Below are 27,393 nucleotides of genomic sequence, written 5' to 3' on the forward strand. Positions count from 1 at the left end.
GGGCTGCTTTATTCACACTATGTTCTTTGGTTACGGGCTTTGTACATAGCGCTTTTTATGAATTTTGGTGGGACTTATATTTGTGTGATTTTTGCAGAGTACACTTTCTATGAAGTTTTGATTTGTATGAGTTTGATCCATTTAATATTTAGTTTATACGTATTTTAAGATAATAACATGCACTTTTCTTCATGTATGGTAGCACAACGCAATTGAGAATTATTTCATGTTTACCACTTACAGCCAGACGCTCGTAAGCGCCAAACAGCACAGTCACAACAGATTTTGCTCTGAAACAGACCTGGAGCAGGGAGATCATATTAAATAATTCACAGTGGACAGAGGCTACCATTGTTGCCTGGTGGTCACTGGTTTCAAACATTTAAGATTCTGACCTGGAACAAGTATGCAGATCAGGAGAGTCGGAATTAAATCAGAATATTTGATTTGCAAGCTTGCTCCAAGAAATTACTAAAGCCACGGGATCACCATGACAGCCAGAGAGCTAGAAATTCCAGTGGGGGGGGGGATCAGCAATGGCAGCCAGAAATTCCAGTAGGAGGCATCAGCAATGGCAGCCAGAGAGCTAGAAATTCCAGTGGGGGGGGGGGGGGGGAATCAGCAATGGCAGCCAGAAATTCCAGTAGGAGGCATTAGCAATGGCAGCCAGGGAGCTAGAAATTACAGTAGGGGGGGGGGGGGGGATCAGCAATGGCAGCCATAAATTCCAGTAGGGGGGGGATCAGCAATGGCAGCCAGAAATTCCAGTAGGGGGGGATCAGCAATGGCAGCCAGAAATTCCAGTAGGGGGGATCAGCAATGGCAGCCAGAAATTCCAGTAGGGGGCATCAGCAATGGAAGCCAGAAAACTAGAAATTCCAGTGGGGGGATCAGCAATGGCAGCCAGAAATTCCAGTAGGGGGGGGGGGATCAGCAATGGCAGCCAGAAATTCCAGTAGGGGGGGGATCAGCAATGGCAGCCAGAGAGCTAGAAATTCCAGTGGGGGGGGGGGGGGGGGAGTCAGCAATGGCAGCCAGAAATTCCAGTAGGGGGGATCAGCAATGGCAGCCAGAAATTCCAGTAGGAGGCATCAGCAATGGAAGCCAGAGATCTAGGAATTCCAGTGGGGGGGGGGGGGGGATCAGCAATGGCAGCCAGAAATTCCAGTAGCGGGGGGGATCAGCAATGACAGCCAGAAATTCCAGTAGCGGGGGGGATCAGCAATGACAGCCAGAAATTCCAGTAGGGGGGGATCAGCAATGGCAGCCAGAAATTCCAGTAGCGGGGGGGATCAGCAATGGCAGCCAGAAATTCCAGTAGGGGGGGATCAGCAATGGCAGCCAGAGAGCTAGAAATTCCAGTGGGGGGGGAGGGGATCAGCAATGGCAGCCAGAAATTCCAGTAGCGGGGGGATCAGCAATGGCAGCCAGAGAGCTAGAAATTCCAGTGGGGGAGGGGGGGGGATCAGCAATGGCAGCCAGAAATTCCAGTAGCGGGGGGGATCAGCAATGACAGCCAGAAATTCCAGTAGGGGGGGGGATCAGCAATGACAGCCAGAAATTCCAGTAGGGGGGGATCAGCAATGGCAGCCAGAGAGCTAGGAATTCCAGTGGGGGGGGGGGGATCAGCAATGGCAGCCAGAAATTCCAGTAGCGGGGGGGATCAGCAATGGCAGCCAGAAATTCCAGTAGCGGGGGGGATCAGCAATGACAGCCAGAAATTCCAGTAGGGGGGGATCAGCAATGGCAGCCAGAAATTCCAGTAGGGGGGGATCAGCAATGGCAGCCAGAGAGCTACAAATTCCAGTGGGGGGGGGGGGATCAGCAATGGCAGCCAGAAATTCCAGTGGGGGGGGGGAATCAGCAATGGCAGCCAGAAATTCCAGTGGGGGGATCAGCAATGGCAGCCAGAAATTCCAGTAGGAGGCATCAGCAATGGCAGCCAGAGAGCTAGAAATTCCAGTAGGAGGCGTCAGCAATGGCAGCCAGAGAGCTAGAAATTCCAGTAGGAGGCATCAGCAATGGCAGCCAGAGAGCTAGAAATTCCAGTAGGAGGCATCAGCAATGGCAGCCAGAGAGCTAGAAATTCCAGTAGGAGGCATCAGCAATGGCAGCCAGAGAGCTAGAAATTCCAGTAGGAGGCATCAGCAATGGCAGCCAGAGAGCTAGAAATTCCAGTAGGAGGCATCAGCAATGGCAGCTTTCATACATCTCGCTACAGGCGTTCTTTAATCCATATGGATGGTCTGGATCCATGTAGGACACATCTGCCAATCCAATATAAATTTGCACTAGCTTGCAATCCATACAGCCCTGTATACAAGGCCAAACCAGAACTTGTATAACTCTACAGGAAAGGTGAACGACATACAGAGAACACTTACCCGCTTCACGATCTTCTCTTTCAAAAATGGCCTCAATATCGCAAAAATCCCTTTGAATATTCTCGGTTCATTGATGACATTGACGGCTTTTATTCTGATCGGAAACCCATCCTGAGTGAAAGAATAAGATCAGCTGACCAACAAAGAAAAGCTTCTACCACGCCAAGAATGTGTCTCTATTGTTTCCAAAACTGCCCTGCAACTTTCAGAAGGCATTTGATTTTGTAACAGGTCCTCTTTAAAACTAAAGTCACCTCAGTCCTTAAATTTCAAACTGCCTACACAAGACACTCATTAATCTCCTTTACGCCATTCTTAAATACAAAGTGCATCTCTGATAGAAAAATATTTTGTGTGGCCATAAGAAAACCTGCAGTCTGGTCAGGAAATAAAATATTCCCGCCAGCTCATTTCTTTTCCTACCTGCAGAATCCCAATCACTTTTTTGGCTATAAAGGGTCCAAAATGGGAAGCCTGAGACAAGCCCACCCCTTCGTAATCGGCCAGGATGACAATTCCATTGACTTGTGTCTCCTCCGACTCGATCAGCTTCTCCAGGGACAGGTACATGGCACGTACGTTTTCTGTGATTGGATAGTCCCGGGGGTTCCATCGGCCTGATGGAGAAAGCAAAATTAAATAAAAAGAACGATAAGAACTGTGATGATGGTTAAAGGGACTGATATATATAAAAAATAAAAATATATTTTCACAGTACTAAAACAGAAAACAGTTTTTGCTTTTTTTTTCTTTTTCAAATATCCTGGCCAATCCTCCAGACTCTGCGGCACATGGTGGTCCTAATGACCCGTGCTGCTGGTGTAGCGGTCCATACACTGCAATACACACCTCTGGAGTGAGTACCCATCATAATGCTCTCAATGGCAACTTAGTGTGACAGTGTGTCTGCACTGACCAATGAGAAGTGATTTTTTTTCTTCTTGGACACGAAAAAGCCTCTGATGCACTTCTCCGTGGTCATCACAGTCACGTTGCTAAACTGACTAACAAGCACTTGCCATTAAGCATTATGATGGATACTCCCTCCAAGGCCACTGTAAGCATTATGATGGATACTCCCTCCAAGGCCATTGTAAGCATTATGATGGGTACTCCCTCCAAGGCCACTGTAAGCATTACGATGGATACTCCCTCCAAGGCCACTGTAAGCATTACGATGGATACTCCCTCCAAGGCCACTGTAAGCATTATGATGGATACTCCCTCCAAGGCCACTGAAAGCATTATGATGGATACTCCCTCCAAGGCCATTGTAAGCATTATGATGGATACTCCCTCCAAGGCCATTGTAAGCATTACGATGGATACTTCCTCCAAGGCCACTGTAACCATTACGATGGGTATTCCCTCCAAGGCCATTGTAAGCATTATGATGGGTACTCCCTCCATGGCCACTGTAAGCAATATGATGGGTACTGCCTCCAAGGCCATTGTAAGCATTATGATGGGTACTCCCTCCAAGGCCACTGTAAGCATTACGATGGGCACTCCCTCCAAGGCCACTGTAAGCATTGTGATGGGTACTCCCTCCATGACCACTGTAAGCATTATGATGGGTACTCCCTCCAAGGCCACTGTAAGCATTATGATGGGTACTCCCTCCAAGGCCACTGTAAGCATTGTGATGGGTACTCCCTCCAAGGCCACTGTAAGCATTGTGATGGGTACTCCCTCCAAGGCCACTGTAAGCATTGTGATGGGTACTCCCTCCAAGGCCACTGTAAGCATTATGAAGGGTACTCCCTCCAAGGCCACTGTAAGCATTATGAAGGGTACTCCCTCCAAGGCCACTGTAAGCATTATGATGGGTACTCCCTCCAAGGCTGTGTATTGTGGTGATCAATGTACGGAACACTGCACCAACAGCATGGGAGCCTCACGGTTGCTAGAACCAGTGGGGTGGCCAGGATATTTGGAGTTCACCTTTTCATTTTTGCAGATTTCCCTGATTGGCAGGGACATCAGATCACAAGTTAAGATTGCCTAACTGGAAAAATGGAAAATAATGAACTGAATCACCTATTAGCTGACTATAGCGCTGCAAAGACAAGTAATCTTCTTGGGAATTGTTGCCTTGCCATGACTCTTGAGAAGTGGGCTCTATTTTTTTTTTTTTGGCTTCCCAAAAAGGTTGCTGTCAATTGGCTCTTGCCCCTTCCTCCATTTGGGAATGTGCTAGTTCTTTCATATGGCATACGTTTTCCTTACTTTAGATTTAGCAGTTCTGTAAACTGAACTGAAGTCCTCAAAACAGAGATTTAAGCCAGCCATACCTGGGTTGAATTCCGAACGTATTTTCATTAGAAAACTGGAAATTTTGTGCGTTTTGTAATCCAATGATGCCACCGATGATTTAGAAATTCAACCAACCAAGCCTTCAGTTTCATCTTGTGTTGCTACAGAAAAGAATTTTCATGCCCAAGAATTTTCTTTTCTTTCCAGGTCACAGCTCATGCTTGTTTCTTTTTCGTTTAGATTTCTCACACGATTATCCCATCATTGATTCGAAATTCGTTTGCTTTTCAAAAAATTTCCAACATGACCAATCACTCAAATTCGATGGTCACACAAAAATAGGCCGTTTCTGTGACCCCTCTAATGGTGCGAAATTCGAATGAAAATTCTTAGAAGAGATTTTCAAAAAGGAAATTCTTTCAGAATTCGACCCGTGTATGGCCAGCTTTAGTTAAACTTTGTACTAACAACCACTGCTGACCAAGCCTTACCTCTACTTTCCTGTTACAGCAGTCGGTCTGTGTGTCTAAATAGAACTGAGCAATAAAGTGTGACCACACTGTCCAATACACTTCGTAAACTAACAAACCCGGTTAGACACGCCCCCCTCTCTTCCTCTGCTATGAGTGTGAAGGGGTGTGGCTGTTACTCAGCTCCACAAGAACAGAGCACTTGAGTGTGAGAGCAGAAAGTTAATTTTTACTGGAGTATTTTAAGGCCATTTTAAGCATTGCAGAACTATAAAAAGTAGAAAACTCTAGGTTTCTAACTAGTGACTACACAGGCACATACAGATAGTAATTATGTCACTCACCCGGGCGAATGCAGACAACACGCCTCCCATCCGTGTCGCTATGAGGCAGGACTGTTAGGAAGCCAGAGTCCAGCACCGGCCTTACCGCAGATGGTCTCAGGTCTGTAAAAAGCTCAGGCCACCCTTTCCGGCAGCTATAATAGTTAACCAGGAGCTGCAAGGCCCGGTCATAGTCAAACTTGCGGGCTCTGAGGAAGCGGAGGAGGAAGGCATCGTCCACTCTGGTCCTGAGGTTTGGATAGTCCTTCCATATCATGTCCCGGAGAGCCTGTACGTCACGTAGTCTCCATTCTGGCTTCTCCTGAAGCTCCTCACGGGCCTTCTGGATGAGTTCAGGGGTCAGACTGCACACGTAGTTCTCCTGGAGGGTCGAGTCAGCCTCCAAAGAGGTGGACAAAGAAGAACTTCCTAGTGAGGTCTCATTGTCTTGTGCCATTGAATAAGAGGCCGCTGTCAACGACAAGAAGGGCTGGTCAGTCTTCCACAAGAACAGGAAAGAAAGCTCACCACCTACAGATACATCCATTCAACTCCAAACACACTAGACATCATTACTGTCAAAAGTCCTGCATAAAAAGGTAATGGAACTTTATAAAGACGGAAAAAGGACATAAAAAGATGTCCAAAGCCTTGACTATGCCAATCAGTATTGTTAAATCACCTATAAAGAAGTGGAAAGTTCGGGGATCTCTTGATACCAAGCCAAGGTCAGGTAGACCAAGAAAGATTGCAGCCACAACTACCAGAAGAATTGTCTGAGATTCAAACAAAAACCCACAGGCAACCTCAAAAGAAAATCAGGCTGCTCTGGAAAAAGATGGTGTGGTTGTTTTTAAGGAGTACAATACGGTGATACTCGAACAAAAATTAGCTGTTTGGTGCCAAAAAGAAGCTTTTACTGCACCAATGCCACAAAAAATCCCAGTTACAATATGCCTGACAACACCTTGACATGCCTAACCGGGCTTTCTTGTGTCATTGATGCAGTAAAGGCTTCTTTCTGGCACCTCGACCATTCAGCTCATTTTTGTTGAAGTGTCATCATATTGTGCTCCTTCAATACAACCACACAGAGCAGCCTGTATTTTTCTTGAGGTTGCCTGTGAGTTTCCGTTTGTATCCCGAACAATTCTTCTGTCAGTTATGGCTGCAATCTTTTTTGGTCTACCTGACCTTGGCTTGGTACCAAGAGATCCCCAAACTTTCCACTTCTTGATAGGTGATTTAACAGTACTGATTGGCATATTTAAGGCTTTGGACATCTTTTTATGTTCTTTTCCATCTTTATAAAGTTCCATTACCTTGTTTTGCAGGACTTTTGACAGTTCTTTTCTAATCCCCATGGCTCAGTATCTAGCCTAGTCAGTTCTTCCACGTAAGAGCTAACAAACTCATTGACTATTTATACACTGACACTAATTGCAATTTAAAAAGCCACAGATGTGGGACATTAACCTCTAATTGGCATTTTACCTGTGTGTGTCACCTTGTGTGTCTGTACCAAGGCCAAACATTCCAGGGGAGGGAAAACTTTGATCATGGCCATTTGGGTGATTTCTGTTATCATTGATTTAAAAAGGAGCCAAACAACTATTTGATAATAAATGGCTTCATATGTTCATCATCCTTCAATAAAAGAGCATTTTTGGCATGATCAGTCATATTTTCAATATCAATGCCAAAATGTCACAATTTCTCCAGGGTATGCAAACTTTTGAGCACAACTGTATATCTGTGATGGACATGGCCCACAGCATGGTTCCAAACAAGCCATTGGGATTATAGAGAACAAGCCAAAGCTGATGGGTGTACACTGTAAAAGCCACAGCTGTCAAGATCCCAAGTAAGACATTCTAGTGCTGGGCACATAAAATTGGATTTTGAGGTGCTGCATCACTGCAATATGACAACGAACATGGTGGAGATGAGTGGACAACATCTGAATGAAGAATCTTGGATGTTGGTATAATTTGGTGAAATCTGACTGTCTAGGGCTGACAAATCTTACCTCATAATATTTCCAGGCATCCACCCTACACACCCTATATTAACATGAGCTGGGAAATTAAACAGGTTAGAACATCAAAGACCAGGAGGAAGCTTCTTAATGATTCACTACATGTGGAGCCAATAAAAGAAAACATTTACTTGTTAGCAAACCGGTCACGGCGACCTGTATAGTGCGGCTTTAATTATAGAGGACGCGAGCTAGGCCTGGGGGTGACAGGCTGCATGGAGAAGCTCTGCGATTCAGCAGTGAGAAGGACGAGGCTGTATACCAAACAACTGCATCTAAAGAGTACCTGTACTATGATAAATACCAAACCATGAAGGTGGAGGGTAGGGGAGGTAGGTGCCCATCCTCGGTTCTTCCAAGTAAGGCTTTACTGGATTTTCAGACTTGTTTAAAATGTATCTGAAGCCACTTACTTTTTATCTTTGTGGAGGGAAGAGTCAGTTTTTTTTTTTTGCTTAGTTTTGTGCTTTGTGTTTTGTTGGGGAGATTTGCCTTTACTTCCTATCCCTGAAGCAGGAAACAGGAAGTGAGAAATCCCCCCTTAGACAGCCATCACTGGAACAGCAGGAGATTCCCCTCTACCTCCCTATTCTGGTAACATAAATGGCTAAAAAAAATAATAATGAAAGAGAACACTACGCCATAATAACACATCTGGAGGCAATCAGTGGGATTTACCAGTTTCTGGCATTAAAGTGTTACTAAACCCAGGATCCTGCATTCACTACATCTGGCCTCCCCGGACCCCGCATTCACTACATCTGGTCTCCCCGGACCCCGCATTCACTACATCTGGCCTCCCCGGACCCCGCATTCACTACATCTGGCCTCCCCGGACCCCGCATTCACTACATCTGGTCTCCCCGGACCCCGCATTCACTACATCTGGTCTCCCCGGACCCCGCATTCACTACATCTGGTCTCCCAGGACCCCGCATTCACTACATCTGGTCTCCGCGGACCCCGCATTCACTACATCTGGTCTCCCCGGACCCCGCATTCACTACATCTGGTCTCCCCGGACCCCGCATTCACTACATCTGGTCTCCCCGGACCCCGCATTCACTACATCTGGTCTCCCCGGACCCCGCATTCACTACATCTGGTCTCCCCGGACCCCGCATTCACTACATCTGGTCTCCCCGGACCCCGCATTCACTACATCTGGTCTCCCAGGACCCCGCATTCACTACATCTGGTCTCCCAGGACCCCGCATTCACTATATCTGATCTCCACAGACCCTTCATTCACTATATCTGGTGTCCCAGGACCCTGCATTCACTATATCTGGTCTCCCCGGACCCTGCATTCACTATATCTGGTCTCCCCAGACCCTGCATTCACTATATCTGGTCTCCCCAGACCCTGCACTCACTATATCTGGTCTCCCCAGTCCCTGCATTCACTATATCTGGTCTCCCCAGACCCTGCATTCACTATATCTGGTCTCCCCAGACCCTGCATTCACTATATCTGGTCTCCCCAGACCCTGCATTCACTACATCTGGTCTCCCCGGACCCCGCATTCACTACATCTGGCCTCCCCGGACCCCGCATTCACTACATCTGGCCTCCCCGGACCCCGCATTCACTACATCTGGCGTCCCCGGACCCCGCATTCACTACATCTGGCCTCCCCGGACCCCGCATTCACTACATCTGGCCTCCCCGGACCCCGCATTCACTACATCTGGCCTCCCCGGACCCCGCATTCACTACATCTGGTCTCCCCGGACCCCGCATTCACTACATCTGGTCTCCCAGGACCCCGCATTCACTACATCTGGTCTCCGCGGACCCCGCATTCACTACATCTGGTCTCCCCGGACCCCGCATTCACTACATCTGGTCTCCCCGGACCCCGCATTCACTACATCTGGTCTCCCCGGACCCCGCATTCACTACATCTGGTCTCCCCGGACCCCGCATTCACTACATCTGGTCTCCCCGGACCCCGCATTCACTACATCTGGTCTCCCCGGACCCCGCATTCACTACATCTGGTCTCCCCGGACCCCGCATTCACTACATCTGGTCTCCCCGGACCCCGCATTCACTACATCTGGTCTCCCAGGACCCCGCATTCACTACATCTGGTCTCCCAGGACCCCGCATTCACTATATCTGATCTCCACAGACCCTTCATTCACTATATCTGGTGTCCCAGGACCCTGCATTCACTATATCTAGTCTCCCCGGACCCTGCATTCACTATATCTGGTCTCCCCAGACCCTGCATTCACTATATCTGGTCTCCCCAGACCCTGCATTCACTATATCTGGTCTCCCCAGTCCCTGCATTCACTATATCTGGTCTCCCCAGACCCTGCATTCACTATATCTGGTCTCCCCAGACCCTGCATTCACTATATCTGGTCTCCCCAGACCCTGCATTCACTATTTCCAGTCTCCCCGGACCCTGCATTCACTATATCCGGTCTCCCCGGACCCCGCATTCACTATATCCGGTCTCCCTGGACCCCGCATTCACTATATCCGGTCTCCCCAGACCCCGCATTCACTATATCTGGTCTCCCAGGACCCCGCATTTACTATATCCGCTCTCCCTGGACCCCGCATTCACTATATCCGCTCTCCCCGGACCCCGCATTCACTATATCCGCTCTCCCCGGACCCCACATTCACTATATCCGCTCTCCCCGCACCCTGCATTCACTATATCTGGTCTCCCCGGACCCTGCATTCACTATATCTGGTCTCCCACAGTACACACAACATGGAAATGCAATTATTTTAGTAAATATAAAGTGCCAAATATCTTTTCTTATCAGCAGTTAGAGCAGTCTAATGACTTCTATCAGTGTTCAGCTGAGCACTGGTTAAAGCTTGTAGGGGAAGTTTTCATTTTGCTCTAGGTCTAGGATGATGCAGAACCCCTAACCTCTGTCTGGACAGTGCTGATCGGCCCTGTGCTGATCACATGCACTCTCCCAAGAACAAAAAAACCTCTCTAGCAATACACACTAAACTGAGCATGTGCAGAGTGACTCCACACGATATGTCTTATCAGGACATAAGAAGGGGACACTGGAAGAAAGGGAGGATCAGAGAAATCAGGATCAAACAGCCAATGCAGAGGATTAACCCCTTGGGTTCCACAGTGAGTATAACAAGCATGCTTTACTGCATCTACAGACTGCATTTACAGTTGGGGTTTAGTAACACTTTAAAACTAATCTATCAAATGTTATTAAATACGACAAATAAAAGTAATCTGGACAAATTTTTGGAGCGCGTTCTCTTCTTTATATTTTGCAGACTAAAAAGAGTGCCCCAAGTTAGTAACCGGTCCAGAATAGGCTCATTAACCTTGATTAGGCACTAAAGGGTTAAGCCACAGTGTTTCTTGGGGCCACAGCTCCTTCATCAGGGCTTTAATGCCGACATTAGTGGCAGCGCCTGCATTGCTATTATTCTAATCCTTGCCCATTATGTTCTCCTATTACTGCCCAAATGCAAGCCCTGATGAAGGGGAGCAATAAGCCCCCAAAACACGCTGGCTTTACCTTTTGATCTTTTGTCAAGCTTAGCCGTACATTGGACTGCTTACAGACGTGTGGCGCTCCCATCCTTCGCACCCTTTCCAGACTACCCTCCCTAAGAAATACCATGCAGTCAGGTGCATATAGACCGGAAGCGGCCGCAAAGAGGTTGCGGGTGATCAGCAGCACTAAAATGTTGAAAAAGAGTAAAAAACAAGAATTTCATTTTAAAAAAACACAACATTTATTTAGGATACACAGTGTTTTGGCAGACGAAACATCACCCAGTTCTGGTTCACATCTACTCTGACAGCCGTCGTGTGTCATTTCTTTGCACATTTCTGGGAGTTTTCATTTTTACAGTCAGTACAATAGATGTGACGGCAGACAGCGCAGTGCAGCTGACGAGAGCACCGCGGTTTCCTGCCAAGTGATTACCAACTGCTTTCCTGACACAACGTTTCCTGCAAATAGCAACACTGTCATTTCAACTGTCACAGCGGCACGTCATGACGCATCCCGTACGCTGCAGACATGACGGGGCGATCCAACCCAACCAGACCCACACAGCAGGCATGATTTAAAGGGCCAGTCCACACAAAATGCACATTTTAATTGGCCGTATTCTGGAGAGTTAAACCTCTTCATTTTGGTATCTACACATCCCCCACACTGGTAAAGTGCAGCGCAACCAAATTAAATTACTGAAAAAAGAACAAAAAACACTATTGTGTGATGACCTTCCATATAGTCATCATAAACACACAATTGTGAAAAAATAAACCTGGACAAATAACTAATATATTATTTAAAGGGTTACTAAACCCTCCTCTACCTCCTTATTCTGGTAACAAAGAATGGCTAAAAAATAAAACAAAAAAAATAACAACACTACTGCCATAATACCACATCTGGAGGCAATCAGTGGGAGTCACCAGTTTCTGGAATTAAAGTGTTACTAAACCTCGGACCCCGCACTCGCTCTATGCGGTCTCCCCGGACTCCGCACTCGCTCTATGCGGTCACCCCGGACCCCGCATTCGCTCTATGCAGTCACCCTGGACCCCGCATTCGCTCTATGCGGTCACCCTGGACCCCGCATTCGCTCTATGCGGTCACCCAGGACCCCGCATTCGCTCTATGCGGTCACCCAGGACCCCGCATTCACTATATCCGGTCTCCCCGGGCCCCGCATTCACTATATCCGGTCTCCCAGGACCCCGCATTCACTCTATGCGGTCTCCCCGGGCCCCGCATTCACTATATCCGGTCTCCCAGGACCCCGCATTCACTATATCCGGTCTCCCAGGACCCCGCATTCACTATATCCGGTCTCCCAGGACCCCGCATTCACTATATCCGGTCTCCCAGGACCCTGCATTCACTATATCCGGTTTCCCAGGACCCCGCATTCACTATATCCGGTTTCCCAGGACCCTGCATTCACTATATCCGGTCTCCCAGGACCCCGCATTCACTATATCCGGTCTCCCAGGACCCCGCATTCACTATATCCGGTCTCCCAGGACCCCGCATTCACTATATCCGGTCTCCCAGGACCCCGCATTCACTATATCCGGTCTCCCTGGACCCCGCATTCACTATATCCGGTCTCCCAGGACCCCGCATTCACTATATCCGGTCTCCCAGGACCCCGCATTCACTATATCCGGTCTCCCAGGACCCCGCATTCACTATATCCGGTTTCCCAGGACCCCGCATTCACTATATCCGGTCTCCCAGGACCCTGCATTCACTATATCCGGTCTCCCAGGACCCTGCATTCACTATATCTGGTCTCCCCGGACCCAGCATTCACTATATCTTGTCTCCCCGGACCCCCCATTCACTATATCTGGTTTTCCAGGACCCTGCACTCACTATATCTGGTCTCCCTGGACCCTGCACTCACTCTATGCGGTCTCCCAGGACCCTGCATTCACTCTATGCGGTCTCCCCGGACATTGCATTCACTATATCTGGTCTCCCCGGACCCCGCATTCACTATATCCGGTCTCCCAGGACCCCGCATTCACTATATCCGGTTTCCCAGGACCCCGCATTCACTATATCCGGTCTCCCAGGACCCTGCATTCACTATATCCTGTCTCCCAGGACCCTGCATTCACTATATCTGGTCTCCCCGGACCCAGCATTCACTATATCTTGTCTCCCCGGACCCCCCATTCACTATATCTGGTTTTCCAGGACCCTGCACTCACTATATCTGGTCTCCCTGGACCCTGCACTCACTCTATGCGGTCTCCCAGGACCCTGCATTCACTCTATGCGGTCTCCCCGGACCTTGCATTCACTATATCTGGTCTCCCCGGACCCCGCATTCATTATATCCGGTCTCCCAGGACCCGGCATTCACTATATCCGGTCTCCCAGGACCCCGCATTCACTATATCCGGTTTCCCAGGACCCTGCATTCACTATATCCGGTCTCCCAGGACCCTGCATTCACTATATCCGGTCTCCCAGGACCCCGCATTCACTATATCCGGTCTCCCAGGACCCCGCATTCACTATATCTTGTCTCCCCGGACCCCCCATTCACTATATCTGGTTTCCCTGGACCCTGCACTCACTATATCTGGTCTCCCTGGACCCTGCACTCACTATATCTGGTCTCCCTGGACCCTGCACTCACTATATCTGGTTTCCCAGGACCCTGCACTCACTATATCTGGTCTCCCTGGACCCTGCACTCACTCTATGCGGTCTCCCAGGACCCTGCATTCACTCTATGCGGTCTCCCAGGACCCTGCATTCACTATATCTGGTCTCCCCGGACTCTGCATTCACTATATCTGGTCTCCCCGGACCCTGAATTCACTATATCTGGTCTCCCCGGACCCTGCAGTCACTATATCTGGTCTCCCTGGACCTTGCATTCACTATATCCGGTCTCCCCGGACCCTGCATTCACTATATCTGGTCTCCCCGGACCCTGCATTCACTATATCTGGTCTCCCCGGACCCCACATTCACTCTATCCACTCTCCCCAGACCCCACATTCACTATATCTGGTCTCCCACAGTACACAGAACATGAAAATGCAATTATTTTAGTAAATATAAAGTGCTAAATATCTTTTCTCATCAGCAGTTAGAGCAGTCTTGTGACTTCTATCAGTGTCCAGCAGAGCACTTGTTAAAGCTTGAAGGGGAAGTTTTAATTTTGCTCTAGGATGATGCAGAACCCCTGACCTCTGTCTGGACAGTGCTGATTGGCCCGGTGCTGATCACATGCCCTCTCTCAAGAAAAAAAAAACCCTCTCTAGCACTACACACCAAACTGAGCATGTGCAGAGTGATTCCACACGATATGTCTTATCAGGAGATAAGAGGGGGACACTGGAATTAGGGGAAGATTAGAGAAGACAGGATCAAACAGCCTTTTTACACAATGCAGAGGATTAACCCCTTAGGTTCCACAGTGAGTATACCAAGCATGCTTTACTGCATATACAGACTGATTTTACAGTTGTGGGTTTAGTAACACTTTGAAATTAATCAGTGACTGTGAATAAATTATGGTAAAATGTTCAGTGATTTCATAACAGTGTTTTAGTCCATAATCCAAATTTCTGTACACAATAACTCAGTACCCAAATATTTCTGTGCAATTTGATGATTAACTATTCTGTTATGGCTTGCCAATGTTCCCATGCAATGTTGCCCACCATTCACTCTCACCTGAAGTCCCCTGATGCAGTGACGAAACACGTCAAGGCGGAGCTATACAACATCATCATGCCAACCCAGAAGTGGAGGACACTGTTTTTTTCGAGGCGATGCCGAAACCCAAATGTACTTCGCTTCTGAGAAGCTGCCGAGGGTGTTCTGTACACAAATTACTGAGTCCAATAGCAAGAGCTGGAGAGGTGGTGTGATGCTTAATCTGGAAATTCCCCAAATAGATGGTTGAGACCCCTTACAGGGGAATGTCCATAGTGATCTATTGTTAACATAGGTTCAGGTGAGAGCACAGAGTGAATGGTGGTGGAACTCATGTGGCCAACATTTCATGAGGAGAGTGGCAAGCAATAGCAGAATAGTTAATCATCACATTGTACGGAAATCTTTGGGGACGTTGGCTGATACATTGTGTACAGAACTTTGGATTATGGACTAAAACTCTGTTCTAATGCCATCACTGATCGCTTGGCAACGTTCTCAGGCTACGTTCTCTGCAGATCAAATGTTATTCATTGGGGGGGGGGGGGGGGGGGGGGGGAGTGTGAATAGGGGAAAATACCTCCACGCTAGCTGCAGTCCACAGCAGAGCTGGACTACTGGTAGCGGGTATGACTTTGTATGAGGTAGGTGGGGAGTCCTGTGGTGACAGGTCCACTTTAATGTGTACATAAAGATACTGCTTGTCTAATGAGGGTTATGTGACCCTCACTGTAGGCTTCAGGGGCCCATAGACAATAGAGGATTGTAGGTCTTCTGTGGGGGGGAGCAATCACATATGTATTCAATCCCCTTCCCCAGATAAGCTGCAGTGGGAGGTGTCTGTAGTACTTCTCACCCTACATGATTGCCGGTGTCCAGGAACCCAGCAGCCAACCAAAATACCAAACATCCCACCACCCTGCAATGTCTACTGAAGATGGGTGCCTCCTGGTTGGGGTTCATCCTCTTTGATGAAACCTGACTGGCCAACATGGACAACCCTTCGGGCCTCCATGGACAACCCTTCGGGCCTCCATGGACAACCCTTCGGGCCTCCATGGACAACTCTTGATTCTGAGAAATCCAGCCTGACTGGCCACCACGGACAACCCTTCGGGCCACCACGGACAACCCTTCGGGCCTCCACGGACAACCCTTCGGGCCTCCACGGACAACCCTTCGGGCCTCCACGGACAACCCTTCGGGCCTCCACGGACAACCCTTCGGGCCTCCACGGACAACCCTTCGGGCCTCCACGGACAACTCTTGATTCTGAGAAATCCAGCTTTGTCCTTTATAAATCTACACCAATGTTCCGTCAATGTGTCATTGTCCAATCGCAGGCTTGGGGGGGGCATGACCTGTAAAGCATTACTTAACAGCAATAGAGAAAAGTCAGGTCTTCTGCCTTGCCAGACAGGGCAGTGCTGTGTGGCAGAGCTATCTAAATCTCAGGATTGGATGGACAGTAATACAAATCCTTTGGTAGGTAGCATGGCTCCTATATATCGTATGTATTGTATCCGTGTACTTAGCTGTAATGGAAGCTTTTATAGATACTTACCTTCGAGTTGAAATGATACAATTAGCCAACGTCTACAGGACAGGGAACTATATATCAGACATACATTCCACACAGACAGGCAAGCCAGCACTGCTATACCAGTCACACACATACCGCCACAGGTCACATATCTACTTCTCATTGTATTCAGTTCAAGGCTAATTAACCCTTGCTAAGAGGAAGAAAAAAATCTACCAACATACCCTATACATACACATATACACAGATCAGCCAAAACTTTACGACCACTGACAGGTGAACTGGTCTGATGAACTCAAGAATGGTTTGAAGAACACAGTAACAAATTCAAGGTGTTGACTTGGCCTCCAAATTCTCCAGATCTTAACCCAATGAGTATCTGTGGGATGTGCTGGAAAAACAAGTCTGATCCATGGAGTCCCCATCTCACCACTTACAGGACTCAAAGGATCGGCTACTGATGGCTTGTTGCCAAATACCACAGCATAGGTGTACTGGAGTCCATTCCTCGACGTGCCGCACACACCTTAGAACATATATATCTTCCTAGCTGTGACCATCTTCTCTGTGCAGGGGGTCATTTCTGCAAAAAGAAGCATGCAAATGCCTGGTCTATAGAGGGGCTACACTGCCTCGCAGGTTCCCTATGGAGCTCCAGGGTAGCCCCCCTGCCATGCACACTCTAGGCTGAGACTGCATACGGCCATGCTGATGCTCCATGCAGAAGTCCACGTCCAAAGTAATGATGAAAAAACAAAATAATAATGAAACTCTTGTGCTTCAGTGTGATGTTAGGAATGTATTTCAATGGTACCATAATCTGATCAATTTAAGAAGTGGCATTGGTCTTGCTGCCCTCATAGGACTGTGGGTGTCCTCACTGCACTGAAAATGACAATAAAGAAAAGAGGGCGCACCAGGGGCAGACTGACAACTCAATGGGGCCCCCGGGCAATAGGGGATCATGGGGCCCCTGTGTCCTTGCCCAAACTCAAAAAAGCCTATGAAAAAGGTACCAGGTGCATCTCATGGGGCCCCCTACTGACCCCGGGCCCTTGGGCAGTGCCCGAGTTTCCAAATGGTCAGTCCGCCCCTGGGGAGCACCAACCTAGTGCATTACCAGAGACACCATTTATTAGAACTAAAAGTATAGAAATTGTCTGTTCACAAACATGTGTGAAATACAGGCGTGTATTAAAATGTAGAGAAGTCCACCTCGAGGTCCACGATACCACATCAGTGGTGAGGACAGTCTGCATGGTGTCAAGAATGGCTTGTGCGTTTCGAGGGATGAGCCCTAATTCTCAGAGCTGAAGTGTACAAGGCTTCTACAAACATTGGTGAAAGAATGGGTCGCCCTCAGGAGCTCAGCGACTCCAAGCGTGGTCCTGTGATAGGTTGTCACCTGTGCAATAAGTCCATCCGTGACATGTTCTGGCTACTAAATATTCCACGGTCAACTGTTAGTGGGATTATAACAAAGTGGAAGCAACTGGGAACAACAGCAACTCAGCCACCAAGTGGTAGGCCACGTCACATGACAGAGCGGGGTCAGTGGCTGAAGTGCACAGTGCGCAGAAGTCACCAACTGTCTGCAGAGTCAATAGATAAAGACCTCCAAACTTCATGTGGCCTTCAGATTAGCACAACAACAGTACATAGAGAGCTTCATGGAATGAGTTTCTATGGCCGAGCAGCTGCATCCAAGCCTTACACCACCAAGTGCTATGCAAAGCGTCGGAGGCCATGGTGTAAAGCATGCTGTCACTGGACTCTAGAGCAGTGGACACGTGTTCTCTGGAGTGACCAATCACGCTTCTCTGTCTGGCAATCCAATGGACATGTCTAGGTTTGGCGTTTGCCAGGAGAACGGTACTTGCCTGACTGTATTTCAGGGGTTGGGCTTGGCCCCCTAGTTCCAGTGAAGGGAACTCTTAAGGCATCAGCATACCAAGACATTTTGGACAATTTCATGCTCCCAACTCTGTGGGAAGAGTTTGGGGATGGCCCCTTCCTGCTCCAACATGACTGCGCACCAGTGCACAAAGCAAGGTCCATAAAGACATGAATGATTGAGTTTGGGGTGGAGGAACTTGACTGTCCTGCAGAATCCTGACCTCAACCTGACAGAACACCTTTGGGATGGATTAGAGCAGAGACTGCGAGCCAGGCCTCCTCCCCCGACATCAGTGCCTGACCTCACAAATGTGCTTCTGGAAGAATGGTCCAACCTTCCCATAGACACCCTCCTAAACCTTGTGGACAGCCTTCCCAGAAGAGTTGAAGCTGTTATAGCTGCAAAGGGCGGGGCCAACTCAATATTGAACCCTACGGACTAAGACTGGGGGGCCATTAAGGTTCACGTGCGTGTAAAGACCGGCCGACCAATACTTCTGGAAATATAGTGTATCCATAGAATGACAGTTACAGCACTTCCTATTGTTATCATGTGACCCTTGTTGGGACAGTTTGGCTATTATCGGGATCCTTGCCCCAGCTGCCAGTGTTGGGGTGATTGGGTGACCACCCATGACCCTCCACATTACGTTCCCGATCACTGTGCTCTGAAGGTCCACAATCAATACCTCTGAGTGGGACAAGGTGTATAATTTACTGCTTTCCATCTCCGCCACTAAAATGCCCTGATATTGGATTGGACTGACCGAAAAGCATTTCATGTACCTATCTGAGAGTATTTTATTTATCTGCATATTGGTTAAATCTACAAGCATGGGGGTCACGTCATTGTTGTCAGAGATGTTCTATGTTTTTAGCATGTACACGGTGGTTTTTAGAATTTTTGTATAATAAAGCAGATTTTTGCTTTTGATATCAATTCACGTGTGGTATGCATTGCAGTCCCAAGGGCAACACGCTGGATCGGGACAAGCAGCCAATACTCGAAATGTTGGCTCTCTGTTGCCCAGGTCCTCTATGTTCTTCATAGGTCTGTGCGGGTTTTCATGAGCAACCGAAGGACAAGTAAAGTGGTTCCACCCAGCAGGGCCCCATGGTGTGTAAATAGCTATGGAGGGGACATTGGATTGTGAGCTCCCTTGGTGCAAAGGGGCAGATAAGACGATTCACATTGGTCAACAGATCCAATAGAGCTGATACTCTAAAGACACAACGGAGCCAGTGAGAGAGACAATTCAACCAACAAGGAGGTGTTTGGACTGCAGGAGGAAACCCAGACCTAGCCAGGTCAAGTCCTAGAGAGAAGTCATGTCATCATCCCAGTGCTGCAAGGTCCCTGTACTAACCAACAACCACTGTGCTGTACACCATACACACCCCTGTGCGCCGCGCCATGCACACCCCCCGCGCCCCGCACACCCCCCGCGCCCCATGCACACCCCCCGCGCCCCATGCACACCCCTGTATAGATCTGGATATTACAGAGATCACACAGAGCAGGATCAGCACTGCAGAGAATGATGAAATCACCCACATACCACCGATACCACTGACACAACCGACAATGTGCACCACACACACGATAGGAGGCAGGTCTATCCCATCATACAATATCCATACACACAGGAGGATACGAGAAATATTACATCACCCACAATCACACTGCCCATGGATCATATATAATCAGATCACATTGATACATTGTTCATAGATCGCATATATCCGTAGATCACACTGATACATTGTATACAGATCAGCCATAGACAGATCACATTGATACATTGTATACATATCAGCCATGGACAGGTCACATTGATACAATGTATACAGATCAGCCATGGACAGATCACATTGATACATTGTATATAGATCAGCCATGGATAGATCACACTGATACATTGTATATAGATTAGACATAGACAGATCACACTGATACATTGTATACAGATCACACTAATACATTGTATACAGACCACATTGATACAATGTATACAGATCAGCCATGGACAGATCAGACTGATACATTGTATACAGATCAGCCATGGACAGATCAGACTGATACATTGTATACAGATCAGCCATGGACAGATCAGACTGATACATTGTATACAGATCAGCCATGGACAGATCAGACTGATACATTGTATACAGATCAGCCATGGACAGATCAGACTGATACATTGTATACAGATCAGCCATGGACAGATCAGACTGATACATTGTATACAGATCAGCCATGGACAGATCAGACTGATACATTGTATACAGATCAGCCATGGACAGATCAGACTGATACATTGTATACAGATCAGCCATGGACAGATCACACTGACACATTGTATACAGATCAGCCATGGACAGATCACACTGACACAATGTATACAGCTCAGCCATGGACAGATCACATTGATACATTGTATATAGATCACACTGATACATTGTATATAGATCAACCATGGATAGATCACACTGATACATTGTATATAGATTAGACATAGACAGATCACACTGATACATTGTATACAGATCACATTGATACAATGTATACAGATCAGACATGGACATATCACACTGATACATTGTATACAGATCAGCCATGGACAGATCACACTGACACAATGTATACAGCTCAGCCATGGACAGATCACATTGATACATTGTATATAGATCAGCCATGGATAGATCACACTGATACATTGTATATAGATTAGACATAGACAGATCACACTGATACATTGTATACATATCAGACATGGACATATCACGCTAATACATTGTATACAGACCACATTGATACAATGTATACAGATCAGACATGGACATATCACACTGATACATTGTATACAGATCAGACATGGACATATCACGCTAATACATTGTATACAGACCACATTGATACAATGTATACAGATCAGACATGGACATATCACACTGATACATTGTATACAGATCAGACATGGACATATCACGCTAATACATTGTATACAGACCACATTGATACAATGTATACAGATCAGACATGGACATATCACACTGATACATTGTATATAGATCACACTGATACATTGTATACAGATCAGACATGGACAGATCACTCTGATACATTGTGGATAGATCACACTGATACATTGTATACAGATCACACTGCTCCATTGGTCACTCATATAGACAGCTCACCCTGACACCATGTCTATAGACCACCCATACAATGACCATCCACAGAGGACAGATCACACACATACACCATGCAGGTATCCGCTCCCCCCATATCCCCCCAGTGGTATCACCTGTACAGCGGAGGAAGGCACCATTTACCTGCAGGACGGGGGAGGAGTCCGTGTCATCAGGCGGAGCAGGTCAGGTCTCCAGCACCCCCCTGCCTCTCTGTGCACAGCGTCTCACCTGCACGCTCATCTGACAGGTCACGTGCGCGCGTCCCCGGCTACCTCCCACCTGGACGCTGTTCCAGCTGCAAGTGAGGGGGCGCGCGCTATCCTCCGCCTTCTACGTGCGCGCACCTGCTTGCGTCTCCAGTTGCCTTTAGAGGCGGCTCCCAGCAGAGGGCGCTCGGGTAGTGCTGTGTGATGTCAGAGTACAGAGTAGTATTGGGAGGGGGTACAGTGTATGTCACTTCATGTGTCAGAGATGGATGTGTGTTACCCATGGCAACCTGACCATGTGACATTAGAACTGTACATAATACCTATAGCAACCATAGGGGCTTATATGAGACCTGTATCTGGTACCCATGGCAACCAGATTGTCTTTTACAGGAACTGTCTATGTTGCTCATAGCAACCTGGTGCCCTGCTCCGTGCACTTCTAATAGGAGAGGGCGATCTCCATCAGTAACACAGGAAGCTAGTGCTGAGCTCATGTCTCTGTCACTTTGCTATCTCCTCCTATCAGCATGTCCCTTGTTGGAGCCTACACATGGCAGCCCAACCTTCTGCTGTTTCTCCCTCTCCTAGTCTGAGTTCTGCTGTACAGGGAGTGCAGGAGGCTGATACCAAAACATATTTAGGTTTTTGCACTGCTTGTTTTTACATCATATATTTATTGATGTATTACTGAATACAGGGCCGCCTTCATGTGTCTTTTATGTTCTGCCTTTATACATACACTATGTATGATTTATACAGACCCCACACCAGAGGTGCCGGTCCCAAAGGTTTTACCAGTCATTTTGCAGCAGATGTTCAGGTGTCCAATCAATGTAGATAGGAGGCAGCTGGATAGAATTGCATTGTGTGTAATGCCTAGTTGAAGCAAGTTATTGACAGTTCTAGCTGCAGGCTGAAACATTGACGGAACGTTGGTGTAGATTTTGAAAGGACAAAGCTGGATTTCTCAGAATCAAGAGTTGTCTACAGGGCCCCGAAGGGTTGTCTACGGGGGCCCGAAGAGTTGTCTATGGTGGCCCGAAGGGTTGTCTACGGGGGCCCGAAGAGTTGTCTATGGTGGCCCGAAGAGTTGTCTATGGTGGCCCGAAGAGTTGTCCATGGTGGCCCCAAAAGTTGTCCATGGTGGCTCGAAGAGTTGTCTATGGTGGCCCGAAGGGTTGTCCATGGTGGCCCGAAGGGTTGTCTATGGTGAACACTGAAGAAATGACACATTGCTACAATGTGACGTAGTCAGTGTACAGCTTGTACAACATGTAAATTTGCTGTCCCCTCAAAGTAACTCAACACACCGCCATTAATGTCTAAACCGCTGGCAACAAAAGTGAGTCCACCCCTAAGTGACAAGGTCCAAATTGGGTCCAATTAACATATTTCCCTCCCGGGTGTCATGTGACTCGTTAGTGTTACAAGGTCTCAGGTGTGAATGGGGAGCAGGTGGGTTAGATTTGGTGTTATCACTCTCACTCTCTCATACTGGTCACTGGAAGTTCAACATGGCACCTCATGGCAAAGAACTCTCTGAGGATCTGAAAAAAAGAATTGTTGCTCTACATAAAGATGGCCGAGGCTATAAGAAGATAACCAAAGACCCTGAAACTGAACTGCAGCGCGGTGGCCAAGACCATACAGCGGTTTAACAGGACAGGTTCCACTCAGAACAGGTCTCGCCACGGTCGACCAAACAAGCTGAATGCACGTCTCAGCGTCATATCCAGAGGTTGTCTTTGGGAAATAGACACATGAGTGCTGCCAGCATTGCTGCAGAGGTGGAAGGGTGGGTGGAGGGTCAGCCTGTCAGTGCTCAGATCATGCGCCGCACTCTGCACCAAATTGGTCCGCATGGCTGTCGTCCCAGAAGGAAGCCTCTTCTAAAGATGATGCACAAGAAATCCCGCAAACAGTTTGCTGAAGACAAGCAGACTAAGGACATGGATTACTGGAACCATGTCCTGTGGTCTGATGACACCCAGATCAACTGATTTGGTTCAGATGGTGTCAGGCGTGTGGCGGCAACCAGGTAAGGAGTACAAAGACAAGTGTGTCTTGCCTACAGTCAAGCATGGTGGTGGGAGTGTCATGGTCTGGGGCTGCATGAGTGCTGCCGGCACTGGGGGGGCTACAGTTCATTGAGGGAACCATGAATGCCAACATGTACTGTGACATACTGAAGCAGAGCATGATCCCCTCCCTTAGGAGACTGGGCCGCAGGGCAGTATTCCAACATAACGACCCCAAACACACCTCCAAGACCACCACTGCCTTGCTAAAGAAGCTGAGGGTAAAGGTGATGGACTGGCCAAGCATGTCTCCAGACCTAAACCCTATTGAGCATCTGTGGGGCATCCTCAAATGGAAGGTGGAGGAGCGCAAGGTCTCTAATATCCACCAGCTCCGTGATGTTGTCATGGAGGAGTGGAAGAGGACGCCAGTGGGAACCTGTGAAGCTCTGGTGAACTCCATGCCCAAGAGGGTTAAGGCAGTGCTGGAAAATAATGGCGGCCACACAAAATATTGACACTTTGGGCCCAATTTGGACCTTGTCACTTAGGGGTGGACTCACTTTTGTTGCCAGCGGTTTAGACATTAATGGCGGTGTGTTGAGTTATTTTGAGGGGACAGCAAATTTACATGTTATACAAGCTGTACACTGACTACGTCACATTGTAGCAACGTGTCATTTCTTCAGTGTTGTCACATGAAAACATAGAATACAATATTTACACAAATGTGAGGGGTGGACTCACTTCTGGGAGATGCTGTATATGGACTCCTGTATCCTGGGTGTAATTCTCGGTATCTCTTCTTATGCTGTATATACAGACGGTGCACAGTAGTACTTCTCGCCCCTGTACACTGGGTGTAGTTCTGTATTATGGTTGCACAGACATTGTATAGTAGCACTCCTCTTGCTCTGTGTATTGGGAATCATTGTAAGTCTCTGTTCTTGGCATTGTCATGACATTGGAGGAATGAATGGAAGCATGCAGTACCTGCTGGAGGTTCCCTTTCATTTGTCATGGTGAAGTAATATTTCTGTCCCCACCAGGGGGCATAGTACACCCAACCTTCTGCAGTGCATTGATCTGTGGAATAATGTACACTGACACCATTGCCCCCACTGAATAACACATTGGTGTCATAAACAACACATTCAGGTAACTGGTGTCCCATAAACATTTGTATGCCCCTTCCCCTTTTTTCTATATGTAATTATAATTATTGGATCCTGTCACTTCTCTCATTCAGTTACCAATTCTTTAACAGGCCCCCCTCCCCCACCCACCTTCCCTATGCTCCTGAGACCTCTTTTTCCTTCCTGAAGCCCTGAGATCAAATTTTGCGTCTGAAGCCCTGAGCCCACATTGTGCGTCTGAAGCCCTGAGTCCACATTATGCGTCTGAAGCCCTGAGCCCACATTGTGCGCCTGAAGCCCTGAGCCCACATTGTGTGTCTGAAGTCCTGAGCCCACATTGTGCGTCTGAAGCCCTGAGCCCATATTGTGCGTCTGAAGCCCTGAGCCCATATTGTGCGTCTGAAGCCCCGAGCCCCAATTGTGTGTCTGAAGCCCCGAGCCCACATTGTGTGTCGGAAGCCCTGAGCCTACATTGCGTGTCTGAAGCCCTGAGCCCATATTGTGTGTCTGAAGCCCTGAGCCTACATTGCGTGTCTGAAGCCCTGAGCCCACATTGCGTGTCTGAAGCCCTGAGCCCATATTGTGTGTCTGAAGCCCTGAGCCCACATTGTGTGTCGGAAGCCCTGAGCCCATATTGTGTGTCTGAAGCCCCGAGCCCACATTGTGTGTCTGAAGCCCTGAGCCTACATTGTGTGTCTGAAGCTGTCGGAAGCCCTGAGCCCTTATGGTGTGTCTGAAGCCCCGAGCCCACATTGTGTGTCTGAAGCCCTGAGCCCACATTGTGTGTCTGAAGGACTGAGCCCACATTGCGTGTCTGAAGCCCTGAGCCCATATTGTGTGTCTGAAGCCCTGAGCCTACATTGCGTGTCTGAAGCCCTGAGCCCACATTGCGTGCCTGAAGCCCTGAGCCCACATTGCGTGTCTGAAGCCCTGAGCCTACATTGTGTGTCTGAAGCCCTGAGCCCATATTGCGTGTCTGAAGCCCTGAGCCCACATTGCGTGTCTGAAGCCCTGAGCCTACATTGTGTGTCTGAAGCCCTGAGCCCATATTGTGTGTCTGAAGGCCTGAGCCCACATTGCGTGTCTGAAGCCCTGAGCCCACATTGCGTGTCTGAAGCCCTGAGCCTACATTGCGTGTCTGAAGCCCTGAGCCCATATTGCGTGTCTGAAGCCCTGAGCCTACATTGCGTGTCTGAAGCCCTGAGCCCACATTGCGTGTCTGAAGCCCTGAGCCCACATTGCGTGTCTGAAGCCCTGAGCCCACATTGCGTGTCTGAAGCCCCGAGCCCACATTGCGTGTCTGAAGCCCCGAGCCCACATTGCGTGTCTGAAGCCCCGAGCCCATATTGTGTGTCTGAAGCCCTGAGCCCATATTGCGTGTCTGAAGCCCTGAGCCTACATTGCGTGTCTGAAGCCCTGAGCCTACATTGTGTATCTGAAGCCCCGAGCCCATATTGTGTGTCTGAAGCCCCGAGCCCCCATTGTGTGTCTGAAGCTGTGAGCCCACATTGTGCGTCTGAAGCCCTGAGCCTACATTGTGTTTCTGAAGCCCTGAGCCCACATTGTGTGTCTGAAGCCCTGAGCCCACATTGTGCGTCTGAAGCCCTGAGCCCACATTGCGTGTCTGAAGCCCTGAGCCCACATTATGTGTCTGAAGCCCTGAGTCCACATTGTGCGTCTGAAGCCCTGAGCCCACATTGTGTGTTTGAAGCTCTGAGCCCATATTGTGTGTCTGAAGCCCTGAGCCCACATTGTGTGTCTGAAGCCCTCAGCCCATATTTTGTGTCTGAAGTCCTGAGCCCACATTGTGTGTCTGAAGCCCTGAGCCCATATTGTGTGTCTGAAGTCCTGAGCCCACATTGTGTGTCTGAAGCCCTGAGCCCATATTGTGTGTCTGAAGCCCTGAGCCTATATTGTGTGTCTGAAGGCCTGAGCCTATATTGTGTGTCAGCACCCATGGAGTCAGGGTACCTATTTCTCAGCCCCCTGTGGGGTCTACCTTCACTCCACTATCATTTGGGATAAAATCTCCGGTTTTCATGTCACAGGAATGTATTGGTGGTGAGATATGATCTCTGATCCTTGCACACATACAGTACCGGTGGAGATAGTGAGAACAGGCCCTCTTACTTTGAGAAAGGCCATGCTAAGACATCTGTACAATCCAGCAATCTGCAAGAAAACTTCCTAATATCGTAGCACTATATACAGTAAGGTCCATATATATTTGGACACAGGCACATGTTTAGTTTTATCAGGTATTGACCAAAACATATTCAAGCTATAGTTATATAATGGATATGGGCTGAAAGTGCACACTCTCGGGTTTAATTTGAGGGTATGTACATCCAAATTGGAGGAAGGGTTTAGCTCTTGAGAGTGGCCAAATCAACAGTTTGGTCCATTCTGAGGAAAGAAGAATACACTGGTGAGCTCAGAAACATAAAAAGACATGGACGTCCATGGAAGACAATAGTGGTGGATGATCGCAGGATCCTCTCTATGGTAAAGAAAAACCCATTCACAACATCCAGACAAGTGAAGGACACTTTCCAGGAGGTGGGCGTATCATTGTCATAGTCTACAATCAAGAGAAGACTTCAGGAGAGCAAATACAGAGGGTTCACCACAAGGTGCAAACCATTCATAAGCCTGAAGAATAGAAAATACAGATTAGACTTTGCCAAAAAACATCTAAAAAAGCCAGACCAGTTCTGGAAAAGCATTCTTTGGA

At 48.1% G+C, this 27,393-nt stretch overlaps 1 protein-coding gene across 1 annotated transcript in view; it reads right to left on the reverse strand.

Annotated features, from left to right (window-relative positions):
• TTPAL (alpha tocopherol transfer protein like) overlaps window positions 1–21,617 on the reverse strand; it is a 29,633-nt gene extending 8,016 nt beyond the window's left edge. The window contains exons 1-4 of the mRNA XM_089662290.1: window positions 21,438–21,617; window positions 5,455–5,904; window positions 2,808–3,001; window positions 2,385–2,495 (exon numbers count right to left, since the gene is read on the reverse strand). Of these exons, the coding sequence (XP_089518416.1) occupies window positions 2,385–2,495; window positions 2,808–3,001; window positions 5,455–5,890 (741 nt within the window). The 5' untranslated portion in view covers window positions 5,891–5,904; window positions 21,438–21,617. The remainder of the gene's footprint in view (window positions 1–2,384; window positions 2,496–2,807; window positions 3,002–5,454; window positions 5,905–21,437) is intronic.
• Window positions 21,618–27,393: the final 5,776 nt, after the last annotated feature.

Source organism: Staurois parvus, unplaced genomic scaffold (genome assembly GCF_062004578.1).
Source record: "Staurois parvus isolate SC_StPar_1 unplaced genomic scaffold, SC_StPar_1.0 ptg001454l, whole genome shotgun sequence".
In the NCBI taxonomy this organism is placed as follows: domain Eukaryota; kingdom Metazoa; phylum Chordata; class Amphibia; order Anura; family Ranidae; genus Staurois; species Staurois parvus.